This window comes from Bos mutus, chromosome 2 (assembly GCF_027580195.1).
Source record: "Bos mutus isolate GX-2022 chromosome 2, NWIPB_WYAK_1.1, whole genome shotgun sequence".
NCBI lineage: Eukaryota > Metazoa > Chordata > Mammalia > Artiodactyla > Bovidae > Bos > Bos mutus.
In genome coordinates this window covers 73,430,427-73,455,572 of record NC_091618.1, presented here as the reverse complement: position 1 = coordinate 73,455,572, position 25,146 = coordinate 73,430,427, and the positions used below count along the sequence as shown (strand labels likewise).

The following is a 25,146-nucleotide window of genomic DNA, read 5'->3' as shown; positions in this document are numbered from 1 at the left end:
CACTCCTCTGCAATTCATTCTTCCTGGTTAGGGCACTTCTTTGTTCTCCTGCCTAACTTGATTTTGGAAGCCTGTTGCAGAACACCAGACTTACGGTTTGCTGTGTTAGTCGCTCAATCACGTCTTGACTCTCTGCGACTCGTGGACTGAAGCCTGCCAGGCTCCTCTGGCTGTGGAATTCTCCAGGCAAGAATACTGGAGTGGGTAGCCTTTCCCTTCTCCAGGAAATCTTCCTGACCCAGGGATTGAACCTGAGTCTCCCACATTGCAGGCAGATTCTTTACTGGGTGAGTCACCAGGGAAGGTACACCTTATGGTTTGGCAGTATTTAATTATTATTTAATAGCTATTGCTCACAACTCCTCTCTATAGGAGATTAATTATCCATTTGTGATCATCTAGTTTGTAAATTTTTTATACCTATTATCCAATTAAACACCTTTTATTGATACCTTCTGATAAACTTTTGACCATTTCTAACTTGTTAGTGATTTCTTAAGGGAGAGGGAAGTAGGCATAAAAAAATTGGAGGTAGAGTCCTTGTTAATTGGATTTCTTATTCAGAGAAGGGATAGTACAGGGAAGAGATGGGGAGAAGAGATTCCTTCAGAGTCAAATGGTCCTGTAGGATGAAGGTCACTTGCTCCCAGTCTTTGCTTGATAGATGCTTAATAAATACTTGCTGAGTTAAAAATAATTTTTGTATTGCTATTTCTTGTTTAGTTCACTAAGTCGTGTCCAACTCTTTTGCGACCCTACAGGCTGTAGTCCTCCAGGCTCCTTTGTCCATGGGATTTCCCAGGCAAGAATAATGGAGTGGGTTGCCATTTCCTTCTCCAGGGGATTTTCCTGACCCAGGTATTTCTCCTGCATTGGCAGGCACTTTCATTACCACTGAGCCACCAGGACAGCCCCTATTGCTATTTCTATCACCTACTATAACTGCAAATTGATTGTGTTCTAAATGGATGCAGAGTCTGGTTAAGGAAGCATAGAATATGGCCTTGGATGACTGTTGCCTCGTTTCCTACTGATACAAGCTCTGTGAGATATCCAAGGTTCTCGTGATACCTCAGGCTTCCAAGGAACATACCTGGTCCTAGCCTTCCAAAAGCTAGAACTTTGTTCTTTCTTTTTCCTTCTTGTCTGTGATCTAGACTTCTAGTCCTTTGGGACTGACCATAATTATGAACCAATTTTTTAAGGATATCTGTGATATTTGCTACAGTAATATTTATTAACATCTACATTTTAGTGGGCCCTTTCTAAAGACTCTACTAAAATCAGAGGAATAATTTTAATAGTTGACATTTTAGGTAGTGTGGCTAACTCTTCTAGGATTCTAAAATTAAACCTCAACAGGTACTGGCTTTCCTTATTAGGCAGGAAAGCAGTAGCTAATCCTGATTGATTTCTCCACACCAACACCACCCCAACATAATTTCCCTCCCCAAAGTTAGTGGCACACGTTCCCTATGAAGTCAAAGACTCCTGAGTGGTAATAATAGTGATTAATATTCCTGCCAGGGAAAAGAAAGAAACTGCTCACCTGCTGGGACGTATTCACTTTTCACATTCTCAGGGAATGCTGTGAACACTGAAAGATGTGACTTACTAAAGAAACTCAAATAGTGGAAGAGAATTCATTTGTCTTCTGGAAAAGGAACAATTAACTCTCTTCTCATTAGCATATTTCATTAGTAGCATTTGCGGTAAATACAACACACCTCTCTTACAACATAGCTTATTACAAAAATCCTAGTATATCAAGGATTCACTTTGTTCCCTGAGACATAATTTCCTAGAGAAATAGCTTGATTTAACTCAATCAGTGCAAAGCAAGATTAGCCTTATATCCACAAGATCATTACACAACTCAGTTAAACAAATATTAACTTTACAACCACTGTGCAAAAAGCACTGACATTTGGAGAGTCCTTTGGCATTGTGTTATATTAGCTCCTCACATCAACTCTGTCTGGCTATCTATCATCTGTGTTTTACAGTTGAGGAAACTGAGGTTGAAGGCAATCAGTGACCTGATACTAAAGTTCACCCAGCTGACATGCAGTAGAGCCAGGACTTGAACTGTCTCTCACTTACCATAACTTCTTGAGAAGGTAGTAAGTTATACTCTTGTTCTCGGGAAGCTTACAGGCATCAGAAAGGGTTCCACTCTACTGAGGACTGCAGTGCACAAGAAAACATCACTTATCCAGAATACTTACAGACAGAAGTATTAAAATACATTTAATTTTCAAGTCAGAGTGGAAACATTTCTAATACATATGGTATACTCCACCAACTACAATAGATATAATCACATCTTTGGTGATAAAGGACCTTTTCATTGCTTTAGAATCCCAAAATAGAGCAGTCCCGAATGTTAAAGAGTCAGAAGACTTAGGAAATGAATGAAGAAAAAGCTTTGGCTTTTGGGCCTGACTGGTCTCTAGTTTTAGGTCCATTTTCTAACCCACAGATTCAAATGCCCAAGACAAGATCACATGCATGCCCACTGTAAAAACTGGTCCATAAAGTGCCCCCAAATAACATTGTTATTTCTATAAATGAGCCATTTATTTTACTGTCAGATAAAATATTTTATTTTGCAGAACAGGTGTTTCTGGTTTCTCTTTTAAAAATATACAAAATAACATATAAATAGAGGCTTTGGTTTGGGTGGTTGAAAGTCTCTCTTGCAGATAGAGTCCTCTTCATTTAAAAAAAAAATTGAGGGGAAATTTGAAAACATAAAATTAGCCATTTTAAAGTGTATACTGTGATGACATCTAGTACATTCACATCTAGTACATTTCCACTCATGTTTTCTTATGATGTACAACCATCATCTCTATCTTGGCTAAGACATTTTTACACCCTCAAAGGAGACCTTGTACATATTAAGAAGTCACTCTCCATTCCTACCCACCCCCTGGCAACCACTATTCTGCTTTCTGTCTCTGTGGGTTTATCTATCCTAGATTCTTCAAAGAAATGGAATCATACAATACATGACCTCTGTGTCTGACTTCTTTCACTTAGCATGTTTTCAAGATCCATGTTGTAGCATATATTGGTATTTCATTTCTTTCTTTGGCTGAATATAATATCCCATTGTATGGGTATAAAACATTTTGTTTATTCATTCATTTGTTGATGGACATTTGTTTCTACCTTTTGGCTCTTGCAAATAATGCTACTACCAACATTTGTATACAAGTATTTGTTTGAATACTTGGTCTTAAGTCTTTTCAATATCTACTCAGGAATGGCACTGTTGGGATATGCTAATTCTATGGTTAACCTTTTGTAGACCTACAAAACCGTTTTCCACAGCAGCTAATGGAAGATAACCACTTTATCTTCCAACCATCAGCGTGCAATGTCTTCACATTCTTGTCAACATTTTCCATTTCAAAAAAAATATAGTCATCTTGGTGAGGATGAAGGTTATCTCGTTATGGTTTTGATTTGCCTTTCCCTGATAACCAGTAACGTTGAACATCTTTACCAGTGCTTGTTAGCCATTTATATACTAATATCTTTTTTTGAGAAAAGTTTATTCAAATCCTTTGCTCAGTTTAATTGGGTTATGTGCCTTTTTATTATTGAATTATGAGATATTTGAATTATGAGATATATGAGATTATTATATATTTGAATACAAATCTCTTGTTGGGTGTATGACCTTCGTGTGAGTTTTTCATTAAAATTATTGTACTTTTTAGGTTCAGAATTTCTGTTTGTTTTCTTTTCATAATTTTTATATATTTATTGTTAGTCTCTGTTCAGACATTAGTCTCCTGGTTTCCTTTAGTTCTTGGTCTATGATTTTTCTTTATTTCTTGATCATATTTAAGGCTGTTGATTTAAAATCATTATCTAGTAAGTCCAATGTTTCTCCAATGACAGTTTGTTAGTTTTTTTTTCCCTATAGGAATGGGCCACAATTTCTTTTTTCTTTGAATGCCTCTTAATTTTTTGCTGAAAGCTAGACATTCTGAATATTGTGATATGGTAACTTTGGTAAGCAGATTCTTCCTTCTTCTCAGGGTTCATTGATATTTCTTTGTGTGCTTTGTATTGTTTATTTAGTGACTTTTCAAACTGTTTTGAAAGACATTCTTTGTTATATATGCTCTCTGAAGTCTCTGTTACTTAAGCTTGTGTCAGCTCATGTTTGAATAAAGAGTTATTTAAATTCCCAGAACAAAAAGAGAATGAAAAAAAGATAAGGAAAAAACCTCTCCTGGTCTTTGCAGATTGGCTCTGTGATGGACCTTCCTTGAAAACTTGGCCAGGCCATTTACAACCTCATCTTGGCATTCACTTCCTACTGATGCTGATCCTAAAGATCAGGGAGAGATTAAAGCATAGGGCCCTATCTTGTCTTTCCTGAGAATGTATCCTGCTCTGGGCATGTGCTTGGCTTTCTAGGTTTTTTATTTTTATCTTGTTCCCTCTTCACTTTTGATGAAGTTGCCATAGAAGATCCAAGCCTTATTTTACATCATTACTTCAGAAAGAGGCATATCATCTTTCTTCTTTCTACCTTCAATCTAAGCCAGAGAGAGTACTAGAATATTCTTTAAATTCTGAAAATCTGGCCGGACCTTCTATTGCTGTAGTTTCTGCTAACCTATTACTGCATGTAACCATGAATATGACTTCAGAGAACTGGAAGCTGGGCCATAGGAGGATGAGATATAGATAAGATAAATTTCATTAGAGAAAGGGAGGAAAGGTCAAGACTAGTATTATTACATGTATCCAAACTGGTCTTCCACTTGTGCATGATGACATAAGGAACTTACCCTAGAATGTAAATCAATGCACCACTTCCTTTACTGAAAAAGTCTTGCCATTAAAAACAAAATCAGGACTTTCCTAATGGTCCAGTGGTTAAGAATCTGCCTTGTAATGCACGGGTTACTGGTTGTATCCCTGGTCCAGGAAGATCCCACATGCTGCAGGGAAGCTAATCCCATGTACCACAACTGCTGAGCCTGTGCTCTAGAACACAAGAGCCACAGCTGCTGAGCCTGAATGCTGCAACCACAGAAGACCACTTGCCCTAGAGCCTGTGCTCTGCACTGAGAAGCCACTGCAATGAGAAGATCATGCATCACAACTAGAGAGCAGCCCTTGCTCACCACAACTAGAGAAAGCCCATGTGTAGCAACAAAGCCCCAGTGCAGTTAAAAATAAATAATGATTAATTAAAAATATATAAAATAAAATAAAAAACCCAAAAGACAGTTAAACTAAACTGTGTCATTAGTAAATCAGTTTACATTCTGGCACAAATTCTTCCTCTTACCGTAGACTGGTAACAAAATCTTTGTGGGCTGGAATTGATCTAAGAATCACAGTTTGAAACCCCAAGAAATAGATGGTAAAGTGGATTTTAAAAAGTGTACACCCACAAGGACAAAGAGAACAGGACAGAAGAAATAAGAAAATTTCAGAAACTGGAAAGCTGTTGGACAATAACTAACTTTAGAAGACCAAGAAAGAGAAATTCCTAGCTAGTATGATATAGGCCAAAAAGTAATCTGGCTTATATCACCAAATATCTGTAATAGACAGCACCAGGTACCTCTGGAAGTCAAGACAAAGACTGAACTAACAACAGGAAGATTCATTGCAAGCCTGTTGCAGAAGCAGTTAGACCCTAGACCACCTCCCTCACTGCTTAGTCCAGTGTCTGCTTTCCCCTCATTCTGACAAAAGATTGGTCAGTTAGCCTCAAAAGGGGGTGAAAGAGAGAGTCTCTAAACTGGAAGATACCAGGCACAGTTGAGAGCATGGAATGTTCTGAAAGCAAAAGTTTATTTATTAAAAATTGAGCATCCCAACCCTTATTCTCCACTCAGTTCTTAGAATACTGGCAACCAGGCCTTTACTGGTTTTAACCCATGTGGTGCTAGTGGTAAAGAATCTGCCTTTCATTGCAGGAGATGCAGAAGATGTAGGTTCAATCCTTAGATCAGGATTGCCTGGAGTAGGAAATGGCAACCCACTCCAGTATTCTTGCCTGGAAAATTCTATGGACAAAGGAGCCGTGTGGGCTACAGTCCATGGGGTCGCAAAGAGTCGGATACGACTGAGTGACTGAGGACTTTACCATTCAGATAAGAAATTGAAAGAACTTCTCTGGGAAAGTGATAAATCAAAAAGGAAAGACCAAATATCTAGAATTTCCAAAGGACATGGCCCAGTTGGATTACTCTGTAGAGAAAATCCCACTTGACAGGTCCCATCCATATGCAGAGACTTCCAATCATCTTTTTAGTGACCACTCTTAAGTAAAAGTAGATAGCCGGGGATTATGGACATTTAAGGAAAGCATTTAATATGAAATACTGAAACTTAAAAGACAAAAAACTAATTGCAGGAAGGCTTGTGGGGAGAAGTATATTTCCCAAAATTATTAATATTTTTAGAGTTTTAAAAGGTATGGCATTCACTCAACAATAACAGGATATTTTAAAAAGGTTTACAGAACAAGAACAGTAACATCAAGATCTTGCAAATTAAATATTAAAAGCCAATTACATAGAAGGATTTATTAATAAAATTGAGGAAATCTCCCATAAAGTAAAACAAAAGCTCAAAAAGGGGAGATGTAAGACAGGAAAAAAAAAAAGATTCAACTTTAGAATAGGAACTCCAGAAAGAAAAAATAGGGGCAGAGGTGGGGGAGAAGGAAGTCATTAAAGGAGTAAATTAAGAAAATTTGCAGAATAAAAGGACTCACCAAATGGCTAGCATAATGGGCAAAAACAGTCCATTACTAAGAAATTTCAGGACAAAAAGAAAATCTTTTAGTCTTTGAAACTGAGAGTGAAGGAGAGAGAAGTATGTTTTATATGAAGTTTCAGAGATTAGACTTGCATTTTATTATTCAATAACAACTCTAGAAGTCAAAATATAATGTGAAAATGTATTTAAAATTCATCAGGAAAACAGATTCCAAGCTAGAATTATATACTTAGCTAAACAATTAACTCTTTGTAAGGGAAGAATATGCTCAAAAATCCTTCAGGCTAGGCTTCAGCAAGTACCTGAATCAAGAACTTCCAGATGTACAAGCTGGGTTTAGAAAAGGCAGAGATCTAATTGCCGACATTCTCTGGATCATAGAGAAAGCAAGGGAATTCCATAAAAAAATCTATCGTTTCATTGACTGTGCTAAAGCCTTTGACTATGTGAATCAGCAAACTGTGGAAAACTCTTAAAGAGGTGGGAATACTAGACCATCTTACGTGTTTCCTGAGAAACCTGTATGCAGATCAAGAAGCAAGTTAGAACCTTAAATGGAAAAACTGACTGGTTCAAAATTGAGAAATGAGTACAAGGCTGTATATTGTCACCTGTTTATTTAACTTATATGCAGAGCACATCACAAGCTGGAATCAAGGTTGCTGGGAGAAATAACCTCAGATGTGCAGATGATACCATTCTAATGGCAGAAAGTGAAGAGTAACTATAAAAGCCTGTTGATGAAGGTGAAAGAGGAGAGTGAAAAAGCCAGCTTAGAACTCAATATTTAAAAAACTAAGACAGGGCATCCAGCCCCATCACTTCATGGCAAATGAAAGAAGAAAAGGTAGAAGCAGTGACAGATTTTCTCTTCCTGGGCTCAGAAATCACTGTGGATGTTGACTACAACCATGAAATTAGAAGATCATTGCTTCTTGGAAGGAAAGCTATGACAAACCTAGCCAGTTTATTAAAAAGCAAAGACATCACTTTGCCGACTAAACTCTGTATAGTGAAGGCTATGGTCTTTCCAGTAGTCATGTACAGATATGAGAGTTGGACCATAAGGAAAACAGAGTGCCAAAGAATTGATTTTTTCGAGCTGTGGTGCTGGAGAAGACTCTGGAGAGTCCTTTGGACAGCAAGGAGATTAAACCAATCAACCCTAAATCCTCATTGGAAAGACTGATGCTGAAGCTGAAGCTTCAACACTTTGGCCACCTGGTGCAAAGAGCTGCCTCATTGGAAAAAAACCCTGATGCTGAGAAAGATTGAAGGCAGAGGGAGAAGAGGGTGACAGAGGATGAGATGGTTGGGTGGCATCACCAGTTCACTGGACACGAACTTGGGCAAACTCCAGGAGATAGTGAGGGACAGGGAGGCCTGGCGTGCTACAGTCCATGGGGTTGCAGAGTCAGATATGGCTTGGCGACCGAACAACAGAGGAAGAATAAAGAAATATTGAGATAACCAAGGCTTCAAAAATTTTATCTCCCATACTCTCTTTCTTAGAAAGTTATTAGAAGATGTTCTCTGCCAAGATGAAGGACTAAAGCAAGAAATTGGAAAATTGTGGGTCTCGGGAAGCTGGGAACCCAGTGAGAGAGAGAGAGAGAGAGAACATGAGGCATGCAAAGGGGGGATCTCAAGATGACAGCTGAGCAGCAGGTCTAAATAGCAACCCAGTCCATATTTGAGCAAGTCAGAGACTCCTGAGATATTTTTCCAAGAAGAAAGAATTAATAGACTACTGTATCTAATGTGTTTAAGAGAAGAAAGTTACAAAATTGGCGGAGAGTTTGGGGTTAATTTAGTGTAAAAAGTAATGGGCAAAAAAAAATTAAAAGGTGAAAGAATGAAAGACAGATATTCTTGGGCTGTAGTGGTCTCACTGAACCTCATAAGAAAGCCTGACTCCAAATTGCCCAGCCATGGAATTCCTGGATTCCTGACTCAGAGGAAATGAATGAGATAATAAATGTTCATTGTGTTTTTAAACCTGACCTAGTTGGTTGGTTGTGCGTACTCAGTTGTGTCTAACTCTTTGAGACCTCGTGGACTGTAGCCCACCAGGTTCCTCTGTCCATGGAATTTTCCAGCAAGAATACTGGAGTGGGTTGCCATTTCCTTCTCCTGGGCATCTTCCCTACCCAGGAGTCAAACTGACATTTCCTGCATCGCCTGCGTTGGCAGGGGGATTCTTTATCACTGCGCCCACAGGGAAGCCCCAAACCTAATCTAAGTTTTAGGTTAATGTAGTATGTAGCAATAGATAACTAATACAGATTTTGGTGCCTGGAAGTAGGCCGTTGCCACAATGAAAACTTAAAAACAGGGGAGTGGTTTTGGAATGGATTGGTCGGAGGAAGTTGTAAGGATCTTGAGATAGTGAAAAGACTGGAGACTCTTGTTAAGACTGTTATTAAAAGCGTGATAACTTGTGAGAAAGTTACCAGCAAGGACTTTGGGAGAAAAAGGAAAATGTTATTGGAAACTAGAGGAAAGGAGATCCTTGCTACATTGTGGCCAAAAAAAAAAAAAAGCAATATTGTTACCAACAGTAATATGCAAACTAGAAATTATATTTATCAACTGGGTGACATTGCAAAGGAAATTTCCAGACAGTGCTGGAAGTGCTGCATGCCTGCTTCTTGCTGCCTATAGTAAAATGCAAAGCGGACTGCCTTAAAGGAAGGAATGATTGCTCAGTCAGTAAAGAATCTGCCTGCAGTGCAGATCCCTGGTTGGGAAGATCCTCTGGAGAAGGAAATGGCAACCCGCTCCAGTATTCTTGCCTGGAAAATCCTATGGACAGTAGTCTGGAGGGCTACAGTCCATGGAGTCACAAGAGTCAGACATGACTTAGCAACTAAACCAACACCATTATAAATAAAGGAATTGTTGGGTTTGAAATTTCTCAGCCCCTCTGATGGCAAATGATACTAAAATTAGAGATAGCTTTCCAGCAAAGGTTAAGAGCAGGGTGCAATCTGAAAGATATAGTCTAAAAATGAACCCAAGATGTGACTATAATATGTTTGTTATGATTTCAAAAGATTTAAGACAGTGCCTCAAAGAACAACCTTCAGACAATAAGGGCTTCTAGGTAGCTTAAGAGTGTTGTCCCTCAGCAGCCTTTGCAGAATATGTAGAGAAAGCCTTTTCTCAGAAATTTGTGGGTAAGCCTTTTGCGCAATGGTATGAAGCTTAATGTTGGAAAAGGAAATGGCAACCCACTCCAGTATTCTTGCTGGGATATTTCCATGGACAGAGGAGCCTGGTGGGCTATAATCCATGGGGTTGCAAAGAATCAGACACGACTGAGTGACTAACACACACACCTGAAGCCTAATAAGATTCATAAAAGACCTGCAAAGAGAATTGTATTTGCAGAAACACCACCAACTTGGATTTAAAGGAACAGCTAGAACTAAATGAAGCCTTTGGGCCTCAAAAGTTGTGGAGAGCATGAAGCAGTCTGTAGAAACTACTCAGCCACAAACATGGGCTACCTTTCATGGAAAAGGAGGGATGACTCAGAGAGTAGAACCAAGACTGGAGAATCATTCTATGCTCTGAGCTCTAATCAAAGAATTGTCAACATGTGCCTGATAGATTTCAGATTTGCTGGTGATGAGTAACTCCTCTAAATCTCCTGATTCCCCTTTTTGGAAAGGAGGGTCTGAAGCAACTACCCTTTGCCTGTCTCACCATTTTATAGTTTGAGTATGTGCTGCAAAGAAGTTACCTCTGTAGTTCAGACTGAGCGAAACTCCACATGAGGAGCGCCATCCACAAGTTACTTTAAACACTGAGATCCTACACTTTAAGCTTATGCTATAAATGGATGAGACTTTGAGGTGGTTGTGGGAGGACTAAAGATATTTTGCATTTAGGAGGAATTACTTAGTTCGTAAATAATTTGTCACCAGAGTGTATAGTGTGGTAGTTTAAAAATATGTCTTCAAATTCTTTGATACTCCTCCCTTCAAAAGGTGGAGCTGAATTCCACTCCATTTGAATGTGGGCCAGATTTAGTGACTTGCTTCTGAGGGTAGGTCATAAAAGGGCAGCTTCTGCCTGGTATACACTCCATCTCTCTCTTGCTCTCTTTTCCTGTCCCACACCCATTTCTCTCTCAGATCATTCATTCTTTAGGAAAGCCAGGTGCCATGTTGTGAGGATACTTAAGGAGAGTTAGAGGGACCCAGAGGGAGAGTTAGAGGGACCCAGATGAGGAGGAAGTGAGGCCTCTTGCCAAAGTCCAGCACCCATGTGCCAGTAATGTATAAAAGTCACCTGGAAAATAAATCCGTCATCCCCATTTGAGCCTTCAGGTGACTGCAGCTCTGACTGACAACTTGCCTGCAACCTTGTGAGAAATTCTGAGACCGCTCAGCTGTTCCTAAATGCCAGACACAGAGACCATATGAGATAATAAATGTTTATTGTTTTGATCCACTGAGTTGGGGCAATGTCTTCTGCAGCAAAGAGCTTAGCACTGGATCTAGCCAAAATTATGATGCAATCATAAGGGGAGGATAACAGACCTCTCAAAATCTATCTACCTAAATATATAAAGTGAATTTTCTATGATCATGTTAAAGTGAAAGTGAAAGTCGCTCAGTCGTTATCTGACTCTTTGCTACCGCATAGACTATACAGACCATGGAGTTCACCAGGCCAGAATACTGGAGTGGGTAGCTGTTCCCTTCTCCAGGGGATCTTCCCAACCTGGAGTTTGAACCCAGGTCTTCCACATTGCTTGCAGATTTTTTACCAGCTGAGCCACAAGGGAAGCCCTGATCATGTTAAAACTGGGAAGCAATAAGTTTTTTCATATTTTTCACAGTGATAGACCAGTAAAATATAACCAGTATTCTTTGCATCTGTCTTTAAAAATAAGTAGACAGAGAAAAAGCAAAGAATTTTAGAGATGGGAGGAAGCTAAGAGATTATGTAATTCAAGTCTTCTGTTTGGAGGGAACTTTAGAAGTAGTAGGGGTGCAATAAATGGTTTTGGTGTATATATGACATATATCTATTTATCCTTAAGGTATTATTTAGAATTTTGATTTATCAAAATTACACCTATACATAGTTAACTGAAAGTGAAAGTGTTAGTCGCTCAGTCATGTCTGATTGTTTTCAACTCCCTGGACTGTAGCCCGCCAGGCTCCTCTGTCCATGGGATTTTCCAGGCAAGAATACTGGAGTGGGTTGCCATTTCCTTCTCCAGGGGATCTTCCCGACCCAGGAATTGAAGCTGGGTCTCCTGCATTGCAGGCAGATTCTTTATTGTCTGAGCTACCAGAGAAGGTTTTTAAACTATGTTTAATACATAGTTAAACAATCAAATATTACTAATGTCTTTCTTATAAAATACAGTCCTGGGTCCACTTTCCCAGCTCTTGTTGCTGAAAGCAGCCTCTTTTATCTTTTATCATGACTCTTCTGATAATCACCCTCACAGATCTAGATAATAAGATTATAGTATTGTTTCTTGATTTATTAGCTTTAGAGAGTATTTACTGACTTCCCATTATGATCGTGGAGAATTTCTTACCCCAACTTCCCCCCTCCATTTTCCTAGTAGAATTACAATTTTCAATTAAGTTAATGCTTATTACACTAGAAATATAAATATTGTTCACTGTTGAGTCAAGTAGTGTGCAGTGATTATCTGTCTTTGTATGGATGTTTGTTTTCTTGGAGTTATTTCCTTGGTTTCATTTGCTATATTTTTTATATATGTACAGCTTGTTTGTTCCTAATGCATTAATAGATCTGTTGAATGCCTGCCTGATGATCATTGTTTCAAATTCAAACACATCAAATCATCCATCCATTCTTTCCTTTTGTTTCATCTGCTGTATTTTCTATATATGTACAGCTTGTTTGTTCCTAATGCATAAATAGATCTGTTGAATGCCTGGCTGATGATCATTGTTTCAAATTCAAACACGTCAAATCATCCATCCATTCTTTCCTTTTGTTTCATCTGCTATATTTTCTATATAGGTACAGCTTGTTTGTTCCTAATGCATAAATAGATCTGTTGAATGCCTGGCTGGTGATCATTGTTTCAAATTCAAACACATCAAATAATCCATCCATTTCATTTTATCTGTCCTGGACCTCCCTCCACAGCTCAATAGCTCTAACCTCCCTCCTCTAGCTCTAATTTGGACAGTTTATGTCTAGACTGGCTGTCATGCTAGGACTTTCCTTAGCTGTTCTGGTTTGGGAATTGTTTTTGAAAGATTTTGCTAATGTGAATATAACTAAAATGAAGAAACATTAATATTTTAAAGAGAATTCTACATTATTAATATATACTGCCTCTGTGTCCTAGATTCACCAGCATGTGAAGTCACATAAAATGAGGTCACATTTGCTTTTGATGCCCACATTTCTGTGGCTCAAGTCTTCACAGTTTGAATGCACCTTTGCAATTTTGCAAAGTCCCCTCTGAGTTTTTCTGAGTCAATAAAAGGGATGTACTTACTAACTAGTCTATCCACTGGTTACCACAAGGCATTTTCCATGTTCTTCCTCTTCTGCTGTGACCTCCTGGCCAATGTATATTGCCCTGAATTCTGTTTAAAGGTGCTAATGATATTCCTCATAGGATGGTTGTTATATTAATATTTGCCGAGGGTGTTTTTTCCTCAAGTTGCCATTGTCAGGAATACCAGGGATACTACGCTTGATGGGAGGTAGTGAGAATGACCCTTCCCAATTCCACATCAATTTCCTAGTCCCTGTCCTCTGTTGCCTGAAGTTCAGAGCTCACAGTATCTTTCAGTTTCTCCATTTTGTAGTTTCCTACTTATACACCTGCCCATAGCCCCTTTTTCCAAACCAGTAATAATCAGAAGTCACAACTAGCTAAGTTTCCATTTCAGCAGGGGCATCGCAAAAGCCAGAAGGCTCAGAAACAGAGCTCAGTCACATAATTTATTCCCAAACCAGAATGCTCAACATTTTTATTCTAGTGAGCTTCTCAAGCCAGAGAAACAGTCAGCTTTAAAGTGAGATATAGTCTCCATTCTGGAGATAGAACACTACTTGCAACTTTCAAATAGTGGACCTCTTTCTCTGCTAAACAAGATTGTAAATGCCTCGGAATCTACTCTCAATCCAAGTACCACATTGCCAGCCTTCAGATATGTAGATGGTATCAACAGGAGAGCTGCTAGCAGACCACAACAGAGGAAGGACTTTCTCTTGTGAGATGTAAAGCACTACCGTGCTGATCTTTTTGGCCAAATGAGAGAAATTGTTTTCAAAATAAAGGCCAGAGAAACATTTCAAATAGTGCCTAAGACCCTTCAGCATCTTCCCTTGCCTCCCTGACCAGTGCTATCCCCTCCCTTTAATGTTCCAGTTTCCTTCATTTAGTGGATGAGGACAGTTAGAGTCCTCTGCACGAATGCTAAGTCGCTTCAGTCATGTCTGATTCTGTGGGACTCCATGGACTTGTAGCCTGACAGATCCCTCTCTCTATGGGATTCTCCAGTAAGAATATTGGTGTGGGTTGCCATGCCCTCCTTTAGGGGATCTTCCCAACCCAGAGACGGAACCCACATCTCTTATGTTTCCTGAATTAGCGTGAGGATTCTTTACCACCAGCACCACCTGACAGAGTCACACTTAACCTAATTCATAAGATGAGGAGCCAGGATTTCAATTCAGGTGTATTTGACTTCAAAACTGGTGGCTTTTTCCTGCTTACCTCATCATGATGAGTCACTTCCTTAGGATCACTACACAGGTGACCGTAGGAAGAGGAACTTATCTGGGAGCTACCAGCCATGTGGGTTATCTGGGATTTCCCTGGCATACATCCATGATGGTTTCCTGGTGACACATGGTCTATGTTGAAGGAGATTCTGGATAGGATACCCCGTGTGAGCAAACTTAATTCCATACTTTAATGTCCCTCTTTTTTCTTCTAATGCCTCTTCCCCCATACCTCTTTTATGGAGAGACACCAGGCAACTGTTTGCTGATCCTGCACTCTACTCCCCATAAGTTATCTGAATAGCAGTTCTGGCTTACCTTTCCTATGACATCTGTTAACAGTTTGAGGGCCAGAGGATCATGAACCAAGGAGTCTGTATAAAAGGAACCAAGGTATTTCTTTGGGTTGGTTGGATTGTCCTGTGCACACAGATCAGGACGCATGCTGAATCCATGGGAGATTCTTCCAACTGTGAAGGGGAAGGAACCACCTGCAAGTAAAACGCATTCCTGAGAGGCTAGTGTTACTTGAAAAGGATTTTTTTCAATCCTCATGTTGTATGCAAGGAGAAGTTCCTATAGCCCAGCTAATTAACTACATTTACAGAGGACCTACTGGGTTCCAAATGCTGAGAGATGACCCAGAATAAAGGAGCCAGAATATAGAATGAAGTTAACTCATTTAGAAATTCAGATTCATCCTAGGGAGAGAAGCCAAGTGTGTAAAGATATGTGGTCAAGATTTTAAAAATGAAGTGTCTTATGATAGAAAAATACAGAGGCAACCTATCAGTTGGGAAATATTTAAATAATGATGGCATATCCATAAAACATATTGCTATACATACAACCATCAAAAATGATGATGGTCTGTACTCACTGACATTGAAAGATGTCTCTATATGCTGATGAGAAGGAAAAGCAGATTAGAGAACAGTATGTACAGCTGGATATTGTGTATGTAACCAAGAGTTCCAGACTCATTTGCCTACAGAGACAGGAAAGCAGGAAATGTAAAGGAATGAAACAAGCCTATTTCTAAACAATAGTGAATGGTAAAGACTACTGCAAACTGGAGAGCTTATGGTCTAACAGACAAAGCAAAATCAAGTAAACTGTGCCAGCCAAACTAAATTTGTCTTCCAAAGTGGAATTTGGTCCTTGAAATGATATATTTTATAACTAAAACAGTGACTAGAAGGACCAAATTGTATCCCTCCAAAATTGTGTCCCTGATCCCCAGTGTGACTGTATCTGTAGGTAAGGCCTTTACTGAGATAATTAATGTTAAATGAGGTCATAAGCTTGGACTGGTCCTCATAAGAAGAGGAGGACACACCTAACCTCTCTTCCTGTGAACACACACAGAAAAGGACAGGTGAGGACATAGGAAGGCAGCCTTCTGTAATCCAGGAAGAGTCTCACCAAAAACCAACCCTGCTGGCACCTTGATCCTGGGAATCCACAACTCTGAGAAGACACATTTCTGTGGTTTAAGCTGCCCAGACTGTGGTCGTATTTTGTTCTGGCAGCCCAAGCTGACCAATACAGATAGGGGCTTACCTCCATGTGCAAAGCACACTTTCAGTTTAGGAAACTTCTCAAACACTCCACCCATGATCATGGAACAGATGGCTGCAGTGGTCTCAGCTGGCATTCCTGGAAGAGGAAACAGTCATGATGTATAGGGATTGTCACCACAAGCAAGAGGTTCAGTGATGCTAATGGCAGGGGAATAGCACCTTACTGTAATTGTCAGTGCTGAGAAACACAGTTTCCCTGTGCCCCAGCATGGCTTGGTTTTATGCAGGCCATGACTTTGGCAAGCAGAAACCTTGGGACACCCCCGTTTGCCACTTGCAAGTGAAGTCATCTAATGGCTAGAACAGTCAAGGAGCGAGAGGACCTGGCTTTTGTCCTGATTCTTCCAGCTTCCATTTTGGATTCAGTGGGTCAAGTAGAGTACAGTGAGTCTAGGCTGAACCCTTCTTCTTTCACTTTTTTTGCTTCTTGGCCTTTGAAACTGATATAATGCCCTTGAGTCTGGGGGTCTTCACCTGTGAAATGGGGACAGTACTGCCCATCTTGCAAGGCTATGCAAGGCCTTGCAAAGATGATATTGGGGAAGTTCTTGGCCAGAATTTCACATTACAGGTGCTCAACAAATATGAATTGCCTCCCTGTGTTTCAGTTTTCCTCATCTGTAAAATGGGAATTATAATGGTTAGTTCTTGCCAGTTAGTGAGTGCTCAGAAAGTATCAACTAATATTAATATTCCTGCCAAATCTTTGCTGCCCCCTTAGAGCTGAGGTTGAAAGTAACTGGATTAAAATGAATGATTTCAAGTGCTTTGTGCTTCTAGAAGAGGTGGCTGGCTGGTCCACACCTGATGCTTTCACGTCCATGGAGTCAATCTGGGCAATATTTCCAGATGACTGTTTTTCAGTCTGTGATTAAGAACTCTCTGTGGTGGAGAAGTAAATGGCAACCCACTCCAGTGTTCTTGCTTGGAAAATCCCATGGCCAGAGGAGCCTGGTAGGCTACAGTCTATGGGGTCATTAGTAAAGAGCATGTTTCATGTTTAAAAAAAAAAAAGAAAGAAGAACTCTCTGGGGCTCTGTGACTGAGCCCTGGGCCTTCTGGAGAAGCTGACTCTCTGGCTGCCGAATGGGGCTTTACTGGTTGCTCATCCTGCCTTAGGCCTGTCACTGTTCCATAGACAGAGAGGCCTCTGGCTCCCTCAATCCTTAGCCTCTGGAGAATTCTGGAAGCATGATGTATTCATCTCTATCTGAGAGTGGTTTGTGGGCAGAGTTTCCCTCCAGTGGGGGGATGAGTAGCCTCACACGTGGACAGTAACCCCACGTACATTGTCCATATAGGAGCCAAAGTGGAATATTTATAATGTGAATTGGATCATGACACCCCCCCCCCCACCCGCTGGGAATTCTCCAGTCTGTTAAAGACTGCCTTTACATCCAGAATAAAATACTGAAAGTAGTCTGCTTGTTTATGATCTATGGACTTGTTTGTCACCTCTGGCTGCAGAAGGGCAGAGGTTTTGCCCATGCTTGGTATATCCTTAGTGCCAGGTACAGGGCCTGACCTGCTGGAAAGGATCAATATATATTTGTGTTGCAAAATAAGTTATGAGATGATCCTCTGTGTAAATGCTCTCTCCTTTGTTTTTCCTGTGGGAAGTTGCAATACAGATATGTTTGTGGGACTTGTCAAAATGTGTTGTGTGAATTGTGAAGAGATTTTCTTTGAAGCTGCAGAGCACTGGGGCTTCTTAGGTTATCTCTTCTAACTGCTGCTCAAGAATTTGGTGGGGGATTGGGAGGAAGCTGCCTTACTAAATTCATTGGTCTCCAAAAGCAATAACAGGGGCATAAAATGTCAGGGCAGAAAGAGAATCCAGACCAAGTCTTATTCTGAGTCTGGTAGGCCTAGTAGAGATCTCGCCTCCTTTTCCTAGTAGAAGTCTCTCCTCTTATCCTCAGGTGGAAGCATGAGTGAACAGTGCGGGTGGGGAAGAGCATGTGCAGGGAACTTGAAGGTCTGGTCCTTCGATGGGGGAAGTTGACCTTCTACTCACAGTTCCAGGGTTCTCATTTGTAAAGGCTGATGCTATCACTGGCTTCTAAAAAATCTATTAGATAGGCATGGCTGCTTTTTTTCAGAGACTTTTTGGGAGTCCGTGTAATGAGGTACTTTGGAGTCAGACAGATTTGCTTTTTTGCTTTTTAACTATGTGACTTGCACAGCTTACCTAACCACTTCGAGACTCAGTTTCATCATCTTTAAAATAGATATTTTAGGGAATTCTCTGGTGGTTCAGTGGTTAGGATCCTGAGTTTCCACTACAAGGAGCATGAATTTGATCCCTGGTTGGGGAACTAAGATCCCTCAAGCTATGTGGCATGGCAAAAAATACAAGGCTATTATAATGTTAACCTCATAAAGTTTTGTGTGAATAAGATTAAAATTAAATGAAGTAACCTAACTAAATCACTCTGCTATGCACTTGGAACATTATAAATCAACTGTACTTCAACTTTTAAAAATTAAATAAGATAATACATACAGCAATAAGAACTCAATAACTCACAATCCTGTCAATTATTCATATTTTCTCTCTTTGTCATAATAGCATGCATAGATAATTGGAAAACACCAAGGGCTTGACTCTCTTTTTCAGATCACAAGCTGACACGAACCTATGAGCCAAGGGAACCAGTATTTGGCCATCCGTCCATCCATCTGCATGTCCCAGGGGTGCACAAATAGGGAACAGTTCAGCCTTTCAGCCTCCTTCAAAGAAGCAATCAGAGGGTGAGGGGGTTATTGGGATGAGCCAGCAAATATAGGGCACTATTTTAGGGTATTGCTTTTCTCTGGGTCTATATTGATCTGAATAAATAAACTATTTTTGAAGTTTTTTTCTGATCTATATAACAGAATCATTGAAAAACTAACTAAAAAAGAACACTTAGAATTAATAAGGATGTTGGTTAGAATCAAAAATAGCATTGGCAAAATGCTCAAGGATTGATCTCACACCTCAAGTGCCAAGGAGATTTCACCTGGCGGTTCCTATTTGGTCCACTCTTTCAGAAGGATTGTTCAGATTGTATCACTGGAGTCATAGTTGGAGCATTCCCTCCTCTGCCCCTCCTGGAAACCCAATGATGTGGAAAGTGAGGAATTGATGGGCTGGGAGCCAGGGGCTTATGACTGTCCTGGAGCAAGTTGGCCTGACCTATATCATCTGGCCTCTCGGAGTCTGACATTAGGTGGGAATTTCTGGGATCTACAGGCACTCAGAAAGCCTCAGGACCACAGCTGAGCTGCTGTGAGCAAGAAGACTTGAGAAAGGAAGAGCTCTCAGTGCTGCAGCGAAGCAGGTACTGAAAAGAATGTCATGAGCGCAACTGCTCCAGGACCTTTTGGGAACTGGAAATACCATCTGGAGGGCATGACCTTTACTTAACACAATGTTTAATTAGAAAAAGTCCTCTCAACAGGTTTTTAATATTAGTGGCTTGCCATGGTTCAAAACAAATTTCCTTGGAGCATTTCTTTTCCAAATATATTAAAGTGCTGGGATGATTCATCCTACGTCTACATATAAACAGTTGGGCCAACCAGGCTGATGCAATGTGACTTGTGTGCATAAACATTTTCAAAATGGAGAAATAGTCCTGGGACAACAGGTGATTCTGGAAGTGGCAGGCAAAGTGTGGATTGAAGAAAGGACTTCTAATTCAACAGGTTCCAGGGAGTGGAAGAGATATAAATATTTTGAAGGGAGAGGAGCTAGTTGGTTTCTACCAGTGGATGCAGGCTGGGGAATATCAACTTCTTGGGATGGTGTGTGCTTGATAAAGGCACATGATCATGGTATCTTGGTGGGATTTCACTCTTCAGGAGGATAAAACTTCATTCTGTGTAATTGTGATGGTTCATTTCTGTTCAGTTAAAATTAGCACATACTTTTGATCACCTTTGGCATATGAGACATTGTAGAGAAAATAAAAATAAGTCACTTACACCTTCAAAATCATGATAACTCTAAATTTATTGAGCACTTACTGTGTGCCAAAAGGATCACAATAAACTGGAAAATTCTGAAAGAGATGGGAATATCAGACCACCTGACCTTCCTCTTGAGAAACCTGTATGCAGGTCAGGAAGCAACAGTTAGAACTGGACATAGAACAACAGACTGGTTCCAAATAGGAAAAGGAGTACGTCAAGGCTGTATACTGTCACCCTGCTTATTTAACTTCTATGCAGAGTACATTATGAGAAACACTGGGCTGGAGGAAGCACAAGCTGGAATCAAGATTGCCGGGAGAAATATCAATAACCTCAGATATGCAGATGACACCACCCTTATGGCAGAAAGTGAAGAAGAACTAAATAGCCTCTTGGTGAAAGTGAAAGAGGAGAGTGAAAAAGTTGGCTTAAAGCTTAACACTCATTAAACTAAGATCATGGCATCTGGTCCCATCACTTCATGGCAAATAGATGGGGAAACAGTGGAAACAGTGGCTGACTTTATTTTCCTGGGCTCCAAAATCACTTCAGATGGTGATTGCAGCCATGAAATTAAGACGCTTACTCCTTGGAAGGAAAGTTATGACCAACCTAGACAGCATATTAAAAAGCAGAGACATTACTTTGTCAACAAATGTCTGTCTAGTCAAGGCTATAATTTTTCCAGTGGTCATGTATGGATGTGAGAGTTGGACAGTAAAGAAAGCTGAGTACCAAAGAATTGATGCTTTCAAACTGCGGTGTTGGGGAAGACTCGAGAGTCCCTTGGACTGCAAGGAGATCCAAGCAGTCCATCCTAAAGGAGATCAGTCCTGGGTGTTCATTGGAAGGACTGATTTTGAAGCTGAAACTCCAATACTTTGGCCACCTGATGAGAAGAGCTGACTCATTTGAAAAGACCCTGATGCTGGGAAAGATTGAGGGTAGGAGGAGAAGGTGACAACAGAGAATGAGATGGTTGGATGGCATCACCAACTCGATGGACATGAGTTTGGGTAAACTCCGGGAGTTGGTGATGGACAGGGAGGCCTGGCGTGCTGCGGTTCATGGGGTCGCAAAGAGTCGGACATGACTGAGTGACTGAATTGGCTGACTGAATGTGTGCCAAAACTGTTATATATATATATATGTATATTATATATATAATATTATATATGGGCTTCCAGGTGGCGCTAGTGGTAAAGAACCCTCTTGCCAAGGTAGGAGTCGTAAGAGACGTGGGTTTGATCTCTGGATTGGGAATATCCCCTGGAGAAGGGAATGGCTGTCCACTCCAGCATTCTTGCCTGGAGAATCCCATGGACAAAGGAGCCTGGTGGGCTATAGATGATAGGGTTGCATAGAGTTGGACATGACTGACTTGACTTAGCACGCATGCATATATGTATGTATCATATATATTGCAATTTCACAATTGTTAACTAGTTTAATCCTTTAGGAGATGAGTACTTTTTATTATTCCCATTTTACAGAGAGGGAAACTAAGGCAGATAGAGGCTAAGTAAGTTACTGAGGTCTTCTGGCTAATAAATGGTAGGCAGTTTTCCACTGCCACTCTGCTTCATACAACAAAGTCATTTTTATACCTGAAAACTGATGTTTTTGGGTTCCTTCACTGAGAACAGAGGTCTAGGAGATTAGGGGGACAATCAGGTGCTCTGGAGCTTTGGCTGACCTCGCAATGACAAAGCCAGTTTGGCTCACAGAAACTCCTCTTGTTTGTTTCAGCAAGTTAGTGGTGAGGCTGGCAAGTCTTGCTAACCAAACAAATGTGCTGTCAACCCCAGGACATCACAAGTCAAATGGGGCCAGGATGCTTTCTTGAATCCCCACAGAGACTGGCAGACCCCAAAACAGCCTAGTTAAAATGATTAATTGAACTGATCACATAAATGAAAATATCTATTTGGACCCCAACTGGCTGCTGTTGCTTTCTGAGCACCTTAGTAATTCATAAAGCTAAGTCCGATGAATAATAAAATGACTTATAGCTGAAGGCTTGCTCATACTGTGCTGAAACAATTTTATACACAAGTAAATAAATCTTCTTTTTAGAGCTCATTAAAGTTTCTAGAAAACTTTTGCTGGATCAGTTCAGCCACTGCAGCCAATAATCTTCTGGGAGTTCGATATTTAGAGGAGCATTAAATCTTTCAGGTAATTAGGAGGCAATTTAACAGGCAGTCCCCCAACTGGTGGGCAGTGTCCATAGGCACAGACATGGAAAACATCCTTCATGTAGTCAGAGCTCAATAAATAATAAATGAAATAAATGATCAGTGATTATAGTACCTGATGGGTCCACCAACATCTACTTAATTCATTACTGAAGATTTTGTGTTTACAATGAAAATAACCAAAAATGATACTATTATAATTCTAGGACAGAAGAAATTTTTTAAAAATGCAATTGAATAAAGAATTATGCATCTTGAATTCTGGAATTAAGGAAAGCAGATTTAGGTACAGAAAGAACCTCCCAAAGTAGAGAGGACCATGGGATTGTGGACTCTTCTGCTGGATATTTCAGAAATGGCTGGCACTGCATTTGTGAAGATATATTTTATTATGCAGTGTTTCAAATATAGGAAGTTATAAACAATAGTACAATGAACAGCTATACGTTTACTATCTAATATCATCAAATATTAACATTGTGATGGTATATTTTTGTTGCATATTTTTATTATACTACATTTAAAAATAAATGGTTTAAAAAGTATCTTAATTGCGAGTCGGTTAAATAAAACAAGACATATTGCAATACTATGCAGTTACTTTAAGTCACTCATTGAGAGAATTTTCACTTAGGTTAGAAATTCTCAATTAGAATATAAAATCACATGTATAATAGAATTCCAATTCCATTAAAATATAAAATATGCAGATGTATGCACATAAAAAGATAAATGTACTGTTAACAATGGTTAATCATCTTTAGGTGGCAGAATTATGGGTTATTTTTGTTTTCCTATTTAAAATATAGTTGATTCACAATATTGTGTTAGTTTCAAATGTACAGCATAGTGATTTGTTTTTGTTTTTGCAGATTATATTCCATTATGGGTTATTACAAGGTATTGGGTTTAATTCCCTGTGATGTACAGTAAATCCTTGTTGCTTTTTTTAGTTTATGTATAGTTATTTTTCTCCTTATGCTTTTCTATATTTTCCACAATTGGATTACTTCATAGTTTTGAAAAATGATAAGAATTTTTTTCCAAAGCAAAAGTAAATACTTTGGGGCCTGTCATTAACCTGATCCTTTTGCACAGTAGCTGTGATGTGGGTAATAATTTGGCTTCCAAATGAAACCTCTTTATTTAAATTAAAAAAATTTTTATTTTATATTGGATCACAGTTGATTAACTATGTTGTATTTCAAGTGTATAGCAAAGTGATTTGTTTACACATAAACATGTGTCTATTCTTTTTCAAATTCTTTCCCCATTTAGGTTATTACAGAATATTGAGCAGAGTTCCCTGTGCTTTATAGTAGGTCCTTGTTGGTTATCTATTTTATTCCAAATTAAACTTTAAAAGGAGAGCAAGAGAGCTCAAAAGAAGAGAGATTTCACTGAGTTAAGGCTGCCCTGGGAAGCATTTTCACTTGTCCCTTTTTTAGTAGGATGGCCCTTCCTGTGGGGGAGCTCTTTCCACAGTCCCCCTGCATCCAGCTTGTCATCAGGCATTTCTCCAACCCAGGGACACCCAGCACAGTGCCTGCTCCACGTTGGCTGAGTGGGCACCTCATACTCACCGCGTACACTGGGAAGAGTTCCCGTGCGTTCAGGTCCCACTCGTTGATGTGGGAGCCGATCTGAACCCCGGGAAAGCCCAACTTCCTCACACAGCGCTCCATCTCCTTAACCGCCAGCTCAGGGGCCTGCATGGGCAACGTCCCCAGACCCACAAACCTCCTGGGGTGGCTCGCAATGGTGGCAGCTAGGTCGTTGTTCAGAAGTTGGCACAGGTCTAAAGTGTCCTGAGGTTTGGCCTGGTGGAGAGAGGCAAGGGAAAGCACATGGTTCAAAACCTACTTTAGATATTTACTCTGCTCAGCACCTCCTCTAGGTTCAATCATTTGTCCCTCCCAGTGGCTTTACACCTCATAAACCTGAAGCACAGTTTGAGATAGGCACTTGGCCACAGAAGACCCAGAAGCCAGTCATTACCAAGGTAAAGAAAACTGCTAGGATATTGCTGATTAATTAGAAAACTGATGTAATCAGGGCCTGGAATCCTACACTAGACATAGAATGAGGGCAGACCATCTACCAACCCAAATAGGAGCCTGCAAGGCTCCCCCCACCCACACCAGGAACTGAGCCGGATATCCGGGCACCTCCTTGTCACACCTCCTTGGGGATGTCAGGCTGCTCATGAACCTCTCCTGTCCCTGTCTTTCTCCTTGTCCTTCCTGTTGGCGGTGACACTCAAAGAGTTACCTTAATAGCAAGATGCTGATGCAGACAACGTTTGCTTTCTGTTCTCCTAACTCTCCCTCCTTCCTTTCTGTCTTTCTTTTCAACATCATGCCACCCCACTGCTAAGAATCTGGTACTCTCCAGCAATGCCAGTTGTCCAGTTAGAATAGCACCCAATCAGGTAAATTCAGGTATCTTGAGGTCTTAGGGTATTTTTATCTTAAGCGGTGAATTTTATCATAGGAACAGATAAGTATTGAATCACTGATACTGGAATTATGAGCATAGGTGGCGGAGGTGAGAATAGGTTGGAATTTCCAAAGCTCCTTAAATCACCACATGCTTGAATATTTATTTGGTTGAGTGGGTACTTAGTGTACCTCCAACTACTTACAAAAGTGTCCTTTTGCAGGCTTGCCATCATGCCTGAAACTTTCAGCACTCAAGATTTAATCACTTGGGGAAAGACATCCAACTCAAGGAATCCTGTTTCGAATTGTGTGTATTTCCATGGGAGAGGCAACATATTAGGCCATCATCATCACTCCCGTCACCTCAAAATCTTTATCACTTTAGAATAAACTGGCTTGTCAGTTACTGAGCCTCGCTTGGCAGGAATGAGTCAATAGGTCGTTCTGATG

At 40.1% G+C, this 25,146-nt stretch overlaps 1 protein-coding gene across 2 annotated transcripts in view; it reads right to left on the bottom strand.

Annotated features, from left to right (window-relative positions):
- The window catches only part of ACMSD (aminocarboxymuconate semialdehyde decarboxylase), a 61,543-nt gene that overhangs the window by 13,440 nt on the left and 22,957 nt on the right, over positions 1-25,146 (bottom strand). For both annotated transcript variants that reach the window (XM_070389658.1, XM_070389667.1), the window contains 4 exons: positions 23,839-24,075; positions 18,737-18,830; positions 16,078-16,173; positions 14,833-15,005 (listed from right to left, as the gene is read on the bottom strand). In XM_070389658.1, coding sequence (XP_070245759.1) covers positions 14,833-15,005; positions 16,078-16,173; positions 18,737-18,830; positions 23,839-24,075 — 600 coding nt within the window. The remainder of the gene's footprint in view (positions 1-14,832; positions 15,006-16,077; positions 16,174-18,736; positions 18,831-23,838; positions 24,076-25,146) is intronic.